The sequence below is a fragment of the Malurus melanocephalus genome, unplaced genomic scaffold (assembly GCF_030028575.1).
Source record: "Malurus melanocephalus ecotype Western Australia unplaced genomic scaffold, MMel_1.1 scaffold_509, whole genome shotgun sequence".
In the NCBI taxonomy this organism is placed as follows: domain Eukaryota; kingdom Metazoa; phylum Chordata; class Aves; order Passeriformes; family Maluridae; genus Malurus; species Malurus melanocephalus.
Window position 1 is genome coordinate 240,825 of NW_026623741.1, and position 11,076 is coordinate 251,900.

Below are 11,076 nucleotides of genomic sequence, written 5' to 3' on the forward strand. Positions count from 1 at the left end.
TCTCAGACGCTGAGCATGGCTTTGTCATGTCAGCTGTGACACGCATGAATCAGGGACAGGGCTGCTGTTTTGTGCCTCTACAGCTGAGAAGAAGGAATTACAGATTCCTCGTGTTCCTAAGTGAAAAGCAACAGTTGAGACTGCAAATGRAAAAATAAAGTTGTGCTTTGGAAAAGCTGCTATATTTAAATGTCAGATTCTTTCCCTGAAAGCTGTAAGATAGCTTGTYCCTCTCCAAGGAAAGAGAGTAGGAGCTTGTCTGTGCAGGGAAAATGTTTGGGATAGCAACTGCCTACCAGTTTCTCATGCAAACACTCATAATCCATACTTTAAGCCTGGATAAAGCTCAATTACCTGAAGGCACTCACTGCAGAGGACAAAACCCTGTTCAAAAGCAATCCATCACCCCACACACAAACCCCTGCTTGCTTTGCAGCAGTGACCCCATACAGGTAAACATCCRCATTCAGCCAAGATGTGAAGGAAAAAAAGAAGACTTCTAAGAAAATAGTGACTGTGAAACACCATTTTTTTGCAAGCAGTGCATGTTCAAAACTAAGGTACCACAGATACCTGCCACAGAAATGAACTCACAGGCAAATCACAGACTGAGGCAATTCCAGAGACTCAATAAAATCCTCACAGCAAAGCAGATAAACTGGCCTCAGCCTGTCTCTGATTTCTCAGAGCTGCAATGCCTGGGCAAAATGTGCTCCAGGTTTCTGTCTGCTGCTGGTCCACTAGAGGACAACCTAATAATGACAAACTCCTTTGGGTTACAATAAAACGGCCCACACTGAAAGTGCTGCTGCCCAATCTGGCTGACAGCCCATGCTGGGATTGCTGCTCTGTGGAGCTGGGCCTCCTTTTTACTGCTACAGAACGATTCCTATGAATTATGAAGCTCCAAAAAATGCCTCCTATGGTTGATGCCAGCCTTTGCAAGGAAGAGAAGCAAGCGAGATTTCCAGACAGGCATAGGTAGTTTTTATAAAGCAAACCCAATCCTCTACACTGGGCTCTGCCACAGAGAAACCTGCCTGTTGCTGCTGGTTTTCTCACARGCTTCTGACATGATATCATGGGGTTTTTTTCAGTGCAGGAAGTGCTCCGAGGTACAGAACGATCCGTTTGCCCTGGTAACAAGTGATTTATCAAGCTGTAATGGAGAAACCCATCTTGTGYATAAACAGTGGCCAGGAAGCACAACAAAATCATCAGCTCGAAGCCACAGGAAAGAGCAGGCTACTGCTCTGGCAAGGCAAAGAAAAAGAGTAAAACAGCTTCTCAAACCCAAGGGAGTCCCTGCCGAGCATTTTTAAGGCAAATAGAAGACAAAATGTGTGCTAGCAATGGAGCTGATTCCTGGAGATAGGAAGGAAATGAGTTGTGGAAAAAGCGGAGCAGCAGAAAACAGCAGAGAATTAATTTCAAGTGAAGTGTGTTAGGCTGGAATTGAGCTCAGAGGGGTCAGAGGGTCAAAGCAACAGAATTTGCAGTGGTAATTTGCTTCCTTAACATCCCTCAGCTCCACTGGGRCTGTGCCTATGACCCGGGGATGAAAAGTGCATGTGTCTGTAAAGAGAAAAATACACACTGAAGGCAGATCAGAGCTTCTCCAAAGGCAAAAATCTGCTGCTCGTGCCGATGCGGGTGAACGCAGGCGGGTGGTGTGCGGGAGGGCGTGGATCCTGTCTGTCCATCCGTCCATCCATCTGTCCGTCCATCCATCTGTCCATCTGTCTGTCCATCGCTGGGCTGTGATGGGCAGGGCACTGCCCACCCCCTGCCAGCCCCGCTCCGCTCCCTCCCCCCGGCGGCGGCGGGGGATGCTCGCACCCGCTGTGTCTGCCCGAGTCAGCTGCTGCTCGATGTCAGAACCCGCTCCGGGCTCGGCGGGGCTGGASAGGAGAGCGGAACCGAGCACAGCCGAGCCTCGGCCGCCTCTCGCAGGCTGCGGGAGCGCTCCTTCCCCCCGCACGCCGCCGGGACAGCGCGGGGTGCCCGGCACATCCCGCCGACGGAACTTGCCCAACTTTCCCGATCTCGGGTCCCGGCACTTGCTACCATGGCCCCCGGCAACTCTTCCCGCAACTTCTCGGCGCCGGAGGCTCGGAACGGCTCAGGTGAGCGGGGCTGCGCTGCCGGGGTGATGGGGGACCCCCGCACCCCACCCGGGCCGGGCCGCCTTCAGCACCCGGGGCCGGACAGCGCCGGGCAGGAGGGACGGGCTGAGTGCCCCGGGGCTGCGGGACCCGTCCCGGACACAGGAACAGAGCCCGACCCCGCCGCTGGCCACGGCGGCTCGGAGCCTCTGCTACCTGTTGGCTGCCAGCAAGGGAGGAACCAGCCCGGCTAGACAGGGAGGGGAGCGCAGAGAAAATGAGATAGCGCTGGCTTGGAGAGGGATGCAGACATCCTCACCAGTCGCCCGTTTTCTCCACCCTATTCTGTTCCCAAATCAATAGCTTAGGGTCAGGCAGGCCAGTTGTCAATGACACGAGTTGGTGAAACTCTTCAGCAGAAGGTGGTTTATACGAGGTCCTTTAGAAACCAAAAGTGTGCCTTGAGGTACCAAAAGTACCTGAAAGATACTTCCTTTTGAAATGCAGTGAATATGAAGTCTCTTAAGTATCTGGGTATGGCTTAGAATGACAATCACCTTAGAGAAAAAAAGATTAGCCCAGCCCTCATTCAGTTCACATAGTGCAGCCCCTCTGGGACTTTAAGAAAAGCAGCAGGGCAGCCACAGACCTACAAGAAAGGACAAATCAATGCCTGAAGTAGCTCCTTCAATACAAAATCTATTCACTTGGATATGCACAAAAGCAGCACTGAAAATTCAGATTCAATGATGTCTCAAGATGAAAGAGACTTTAGAAAAAGAGGTAACTTTTGAGTGTTTGATAGACGTGCTCTTCTGACTCCAGCCTTTAAAACACACACAAACTACGCTTCAAATTAATGCAGCTGATGATTCTTGAAGKTCCTGCTTGTACAGACATCACCAGCAGGACAGATGCTACAGCACTGCACAGACCAGCTCTCACACAAGGGGCGTGCACACATCCTGCCTTGAGGCCAACTGAGCTCATTCCAAATTTTATAGTATCACCACAAGCACTGTATTGATCATACTGCAAGAAAGAAGGGCATTTTGTCCCAATTTCCAGCTATCCATTTATGGTGGCATTTGTCTTTCACTCATACAATCCATTCCCATCACACTCATAAAGTTCGTGGTGAAAAGAAAGGAGATCAGAACTCATAACAGCTACATGCAGAACAGCAGGACCAGAGTCATCACCTTCCAGTTTCTAGTCCTCCATCTTCCAGCATTAAGGAGGCGTGAGATCTGTTTGGATGCTCAAGGGATGCACAGGTTGGATGCTGAAGAGTGCCAGGTTTCAACAGGATGCTGATGGCTGTATGTTATCTACTAAAAATCACACAACAGGGGACATTTCGTTGCATAAAGAAGTCACCAGGAGGAACAGGGACCACTTAAACCCTCACAAATAGTCTGGAAAAGGCTTTTTTTTTTCTTACCAGCCAAGGCTTCCACCTTCAGCCCCCTGTCAGTTCTCCCGTGCCTCACTGGCTGCTTTCTGACACCTGCAGAGCAGCTTCCCAATAAAATGCTGCAGCAACTGCTTTATTGGGCTCTGGCATTGGCCTTGGACTTGTTTATGCCTAAGCTGGCTGCTTCCTGATGCCAGAAGGACTGAGCCAGTGGCAGCTCATCACGGCCCCTTCTATGAGCACTGAAATATGGCACACACTTTTCCAGCCACGGGCCAGCAGCGTAGCCCCAGTTATCTTGCCAATTCTGTCAAACTTCTCTGTCACACCAGAGTAAATGTGGAGAAGTTTGTACTCAAGAATTCCAGAGGTCAAAATCAGCAAATACCACCTCAGCAAYCAGACACCGCTTTGGCAAAGACTGCACCTGTGAGTATCTGTTATTCCACTTAATCTCATTTTCAAGATTTCCCTAGGTTCTGCTGGAGGAGGCTTCCCCACTTGTGCTGCTAAGGAGATGGAACAGTTCAGTGACTGAAAGCATTTCCAATTAGCAGCGCATTGAATCATCTGCAATTCAATGAAAGGCAGCCGAGGCTGTCACGCACAGTCCTTGTAACATCCGCATAAATAACTCACACAAAACATTTTCCTAGAAAAAACCCTGCCRGGTCCCGTAGGAGAGGAGTAATGATGAAATGAGATTTGCCTCAGCTAAGAAGGGCTATTTCAGACTCCAGCACACTGCTGGAGCACCACCAGCACTGCCTTCGACACCACCTCCTGTGCCCAGGAGCTTGTGGCTTCAAAATGTGATTTTACACCCAGGTGAGGGACAAGGCCAAGGGAATTTGGTTATGTTTGGGCCTCCCACCACAAAGAGCAACAGTCAAGTGTGGTGTGGATAGGCTAAGTGTTATCAGGCAAGAATTTTGCCTTGGAAGTYCACCCACATCCAGAGCTCCAAGACAGCAGCTTTGAGCTGTTTTTCTCCCTCTGGAATGAGGATATGTTGAAGGGTCCCTCTGAAGCACTCCCAAATCCCTGGCTGGCCACACACTTGGATTTCTTTCCAGGAAATAAACTAGAGAAAAGGAGAGAGGTAGGGAAGGAAGATGGAAAGGAGGACGTTTTCTGGCCTAACCTTGACAAGAAAACTGGGGCACAGCCAGGGTGCAGTCCCAGATCTCACCATACAGATAAGCTTATCTGCCTGCAYGGTCAATGAACTCTGTCTCTTAGGCTGTGCAACAGATAAACTGCCCAACAGCTGATCTGGAACATTCTGACAGCAAATTGAACATTGACTTTATCCAGATTTGGGCACCTACAGAAAGGTCTTACTTCTCTGGTGTGTGAAGCACCAGCTGCTTCACCCACTCCCCTCAAAAATGGCTAAAAACATTTCACTCCCTGGAATAAAAGTTCYTCTCAACTCAGTCAGGTGCTGGTGAATGCAGAGGGATGCCAGCCTGATATTAGTCCCTAAAAAAAGGGTTGGGGAGTTGCAGAGCAGGACAGAAGTGCATCAGGAGAGCTGAGGAAAGATGCCCACACATGGCCAGGTTTGGGTGGTGTGTGCATGTACTGAGAGATGGAGAAGGAAGGGTCAAAGCCCCAGCTAAGCCTCTCCAAGCACTGCACGGGGTACTAAAAACCATTCCAAGCTGTCTTTGACAGGGTTGGGTCCATCTGCAGGCCAGAATGAGCACACAGAGCTGCAGAGATGCTGTCTCTGGGCTGCACTCACTGCTCTGGTTTGTTTTGGCAGCAGCAGAGAAGCCAGCACCACACACCAACGTGATCATGCCCAGCCTCTTCAGCATCATCTGCTTCCTGGGCATCGTGGGGAACCTCATTGTCATCTACACCATTGTCAAGAAGAAGAAGCTCAGATGCAAACAGACCGTGCCTGATATTTTCATCTTCAACCTCTCCATCGTGGACCTCCTCTTCCTCTTGGGCATGCCCTTCCTCATCCACCAGCTCCTGGGCAATGGCTCGTGGTACTTTGGGGCTCCCCTGTGCACCATCATCACCGCCCTGGACACCAACAGCCAGATCACCAGCACCAACATCCTGACGGTGATGACGCTGGACCGCTACCTGGCCACCGTCTACCCCCTCAAATCCACCTACGTCCGCACGCCGTGCGTGGCAGCTCTGGTCATCTGCCTGGTGTGGCTGCTGTCCTTCCTGACCATCATTCCCGTGTGGATGTATGCTGGCCTCATGCCGCTGGAGGATGGCACGGTGCGCTGCGCTCTCCTGCTGCCCAACCCCGAGACCGACATCTACTGGTTCACGCTCTACCAGTTCATGCTGGCCTTCGCCGTGCCCTTGCTCATCATCTGCGTGGTTTATTTCAAGATCCTCCAGCACATGGCCACCACCGTGGTGCCTCTGCCCCAGAGGAGTGTCCGGGTGCGGACAAAGAAGGTCACACGCATGGCAGTGGCCATCTGCTCCGCCTTCTTCATTTGCTGGGCTCCCTTCTACATCCTCCAGCTGGTCCACCTGGGCATTGACACCCCGTCCATGGCCTTCTTCTACGCCTACAACTTCGCCATCAGCTTGGGCTACGCCAACAGCTGCCTCAACCCCTTCCTCTACATCGCCCTCAGCGAGACCTTCAAGCGCCAGTTCCTGGTGGCCATTCGCCCTGCCAAAGAGCCCTGCCGCAACAGCAGCTCTGCCAACAACAACAGCATGACAGAGGCCAGYGTGTGCCTGAAGCTGGCGCCAGAATCCACCCAGCAGACTCAGTTCCTGGAGGACCTTTCCCCGCGCTCGCTGCCGGTGACTGTGGCTGTTCACAAGGGTGCTCAGCCTTTGGGTCTGTGAGCTGGTGGAGGAGCAGCAGCTTCAGGCAGGTTTTGGAGAAGCCTGTGGACTACAAAATTCCACCTGCAGGAGTGCAGGTGCCTCTCTTCTCCATTGCTCTGCCCCTGCTCTGCCCCCAGCCTGTGAGACGCTACTGCTTTCCATCCTCTGTGGAAAAGACTCTGCCACCACCGTGATCCCCCCAAAGGGGATGAATGGAAAAGAGAGAAAGGACAAAAAGAGGATTTCCAGGGGGAATATTCACCCTGGAAGAGTAAAACCTCTATCAACACTGCTTGAGGATTCCTCACCTCTTGGCCCAACCAGGGCTCCTAAGCAGCTTGTCACACAGAGCTTCTTCATTCAAAACTTGAACCTTTGAACCACAATGTCATATAAATTTATTTTTTTTTTAATAAGTAATCTGCAGACTTTACTGGCTGTGCTGATATCCTGGAAGCACAGAGCAGAAGGATCTTGGGGACAGAAGTCTTACCCAGCCCTGTTGCTCAGCCTTTCAGTCTGGCCCCGTCTGCCTCCAGTGGGCTGCATTGTTTGGCAACCAAAACATTTCGAGAACTGGCTCATTTTGATGCTAATTCTAAACATCTCAAGCAAAATCAGGCACATAACAATCACACTGCTTCAAGGGACTGCAAGGAATTCTCAAAACTACTGCTGCAAACACCAGCTTTGTGGCTTTTCATGCCAATGAGCAGATTTTCACAGTGCTACTTCTTCGTGCTGCTCTTGTGCCTCGCAGTCTGCATGGCCATTGGGGAACCCTGACAGAGGGTTTTAAACAGGACTAAAAAATCACAATATGCAGAGATCCGTGGAGTGAGAAGCTGTGAGAAAGCAGCTCAGGGAAGCCGAGTTGCTTACGCAGCTTCCTCAAAAAATAACAAACGCTTTACACAAAGTCAAAAGAGGGAAAATTAAATGTCTGCGTGTTGTATATGAGGCTTTAACAGTCGGAGGTTAGGAAATAACGYGGCTCATTATGAAGGAGAGAAAAGACAGCGGAGATCAGCTCAAAGCGGGGATTACACCGGCAGCCTGTGCCGGGCTGCGCGGGGACCGCGCAGGCATTGTTCCATACTTTGTCAGACACGGAGGGACCGTTACTGTAGACGGATTTAATTTAAAGAATTAAAAACATCAAACAGTCCAAAGGAATTTGTTCTAGCGCGCTCGTGTTTCACGCCACCAGCCACCCACAACACGGCCCAAAGAGAAAATTCACCCTCCCTCAGCTCCACACAAAACGGCGTCACCCGCACGGGATSTTCTCAGCCACACACACGAGCTTACAGGCGCACCTTGTGAGTGTTTTTATGTGCAGCCAACACTTCAGCCTGCAGAGAACACSCAGCCATTCGCTCACCTCTGGCGATCAAAGCAGTCAGGTGTGCAGCAGCAGCACCTTTGACACCATCAGCTGCAGCACTGCTGCTTTCTGAGTCACTCAGCAAACCTCAGCACGGCTCTCTCTGCGTTTTCTTCCAGCCTCTGTCAAAAGCAGCACATCCACRCCGTGACTGAGGGTAACTCGAGGGTTTTTTTGCCTGTGTTTCCCCGGCCAACAAAGCCAAACAACTGCGGAACTTTCAAGCTTTATGGCTCGGGAAATCTTTGCCCCGTTTAACTGCCAGGAGTTTTCACCTGCTGTTTTTCATGGAGCTGCTTTGCTCTTTGGTCAGTACTCTCCCTGACAGAGCGAAGGTCGAGGAGGATGTGTGCTGTGCCAGCCAGACTTGCCCTTGGCACAAAAGAAGCTATTGTTACCTTTCTCCCATGAGGAAGGGAAGGGAAGAACTGGCACATTTTCTGGGAAGGGAGGTKGTAATGACTGGGTGGGTGTTTCTTCCTCTAGTGCCAGCCATAAGGAAAGCATGAGAAGTGAAAACAGGCCGAGTTATCAGGGCTCTCTGGGAGAGCAGCACGTTTGAAGATATTATCTTGCTTACCCAGTAAAGGTGTTTATGGTTGAACAGAATACCCAGTAAAGGTGTTTATGGTTGAACGAGTCTCTTCCCATCTGGAGTGAGTCAGTCTGACCCGGTGTGGCCAAGCCATGGGCTAAAAACCACAGGGGCAAGTGGGCTAACCAAGATGCTAAAAACCACAGGGGCAAGTGGGCTAACTATAATGCTAAAAACCACAGGGGCAAGTGGGATAACCACGATTCTAAAAACCACAGGGGCACCATGGGCTGACCAAGAAGGGAGACCAGCACCAGCTGGTGCAGTGCCCAAAAGGGTTTTTGTGGGRCAGACCATCCCCAGATCTCATCATGCTGAAGTCAACACATCAGTCCAACACTGAGCACAACATGGGCACCTTCCCAGCTCGAAGTCCTGTTAGATCTCATCTGTGTGAGGTGGAAAAGCACTGGAGAGACTGGTCCTTACAYCAGGGACAAGGCTTCCCATCTAGCCAGGGCCCCAGTRGAGGCACGTGCCCCTTCCYRCCACTCTCATGGTTTCCATTCCCTYGTGCTCCTCCTGCCTGTCCCAAAGGGGTTTTCTCGTCCAAATGTTTGAATATTGTCTGTGGGGTGCTTCCCTTTCCATGTGCATCCATAACAGTGTGACAAATACACCTTAGGAAGAGAAGGATGTGCACATCTGTGTGTGTTGAGTGGCTGGGAAGAGAGGCTCTGATAGAAAGCAAACCAGCAAAGAACACAGCCAGCACATTTTTTTTTTTGTTAGCTTCCCAAAATCACCCCAAAGCACAGGGCAAGATGAACAAAATCCTCTCATTTGGAGCAAATCTTTGCCTCAAAGCCTTCAAAGCTGTCACCCTACCTTAAGGGGAGTAGGGTAAGGCCTTCCAGGAGCCAAACAACCTCTGTGGTGTGACAGACTCCAAACRTCCTTTCCCCAACCTTTTCAGAGCTGGCTTTGTTCAGTCAGGGAGTCCATGGACATTGTGGTTTGTGCTCAGMTTTACACCTCTTTGTCTCTCTGCTCTCTGTATTTATTAAGTGATCTCCTGTCTCAGTGCCTTGGTTACCAGCAGCAGAGCCTTGAATAAAGGGAATTGCTAAGTAGGGAAGGGCACAGCACTCGTGCAGGGATGGAGAGCCCGGAGTGATGCAAGGGCTGTCCAGAGGAGCCGTGAGGAGGGCACAGAGATAAGGCAGCTCATTTCCCAGCAGTCCTGCTGCCCATGCACAGCCCATTTTCTATCTTGTTCGAGAGAAATCAAAGGGAAATCCAGCTGAAAAACCAGGCGAACAACACCCCCAAACAAAAGGGTGATAGAAAAGCTATTCAATCTGTTTTTTTCAGATCAACAGCCTATTACGCTCGAGGAGACRAATTTCCTCTGCTCATTTTGCCAGCACTTATCCCATGTGTCTGTGAGCTGCCTTGTCAGACAGCAGGGAGACAGATGGGTTCACTCTGCAGCCCCTCCTCTTCCCCTCATTGTCCTCAGAGGTGCGAGTGAAGCCACATGTCACAGCTCTGCTCTCGATAAACTCCCACAAAAGGGCAGATGGTCTCRCTACTTTTACTTCTACTTTCCCTGCTGGTGACAAAGCCACTCCTGGCTGGTGGTGGCAGCATTCAGACCCAGGCTCACCCTCCTCAGTCACCTCTGTTCCACTCTTCACATCCCTGTGTCCACACAGGCAGCAAAATAAACTCCTGCCTCGCCTCAGGCACAGCTCTGCTAAGCCATCCCTGGAGCTCAGCTCTCTGGTGTTTTCCACCCTCCTCCACCTGAAATCTCTGCACAGCTAAACCTGCCCAGGAGAAAACTTCAGCCGTGCTGGAGCACACGGGGTGGGGAGGAGGGAAAGGTGGGGTGACTCACTGGCCCCTGGGACACAGCCAGAACCTGACTAATCCTGTTTCCTCAATCCTCCCGGGCTGCTAATTGARCACATCTCATTCAGCAGGCTCACCGGTGGGAGAGGAGCTCCGTGGCAGGCACGGATACGCTCCCAGCCCGCTCGCTTGCCCCAATCCTCCTGCCAGATGCAGGCACCACACAGAAATGCCCTCCCCTGCTCACCTCCTGGCACAGCCAAACCCCACAGCAGCCTCTCCACGGGCTCCATCCCTGCTGAGGGGCTGGAGAGGGGCAGCACGCAGGAAACACACACAGGAGGGGAATAAAAGGGGAAGGAGGTCTCATCTACAGCCCCCATCTCCCAGTGAAGGGCTCCTCCAGCACATGGGGACCCTCCAGTCTCCAGAAGAGGGATTTTGAAGCTCTGCTTGCTGGGGAATGGGGAAATCACTGCACCACTGGAGGGRAAATCTCTGCCAAGAGATGTAAACCACAATTGCGGAAGGGCAGGGGAGAGAACACCAGCTCTGAGAGCCTTTGTCCCTATCCATATTCTATCTGGGAAACAGCTCCTATGATTGTATAGGGCACCATAACCATTCCTCTCACATCTTTCTGCCAGTGGGGCTGCCTTGGCTGTGGAAAGCACCACTTTTGGTGTCCCAGTCTGGCTCTGGGAGAGCAGCAGCACTGCTTCCTCCTGAGATAGAGCTGGGCTTCAATAACTGCAAAGTTACACCTGAGCAGTGTCTGCAGCGTGAGACAGGATGATGCACGAGAGGCGCTTTCAGAGGCACTTTGGGATGTGCTGAGGACAGRTGTATCAGAGAAGCCCCTTAAGGTGTCCCCTCAGGACATTTCACCATCTCTGAATGGTGCTGAAGCCAGGTCCACTCTCCCTGGGGTGCAGGCTTTGCAGGAAGC

General features: G+C 51.5%; 1 protein-coding gene across 1 annotated transcript; it reads left to right on the forward strand.

Annotated features, from left to right (window-relative positions):
• The first annotated feature begins 1,812 nt into the window (after nt 1–1,812).
• On the forward strand, nt 1,813–6,372 carry LOC130582584 (melanin-concentrating hormone receptor 1-like). Its single transcript, XM_057381386.1, has 2 exons — nt 1,813–2,126; nt 5,294–6,372. The coding sequence occupies exons 1-2, from the start codon at nt 2,069–2,071 to the stop codon at nt 6,364–6,366; spliced, it is 1,131 nt and encodes a 376-aa protein (XP_057237369.1). The 5' UTR covers nt 1,813–2,068; the 3' UTR covers nt 6,367–6,372.
• Nucleotides 6,373–11,076: the final 4,704 nt, after the last annotated feature.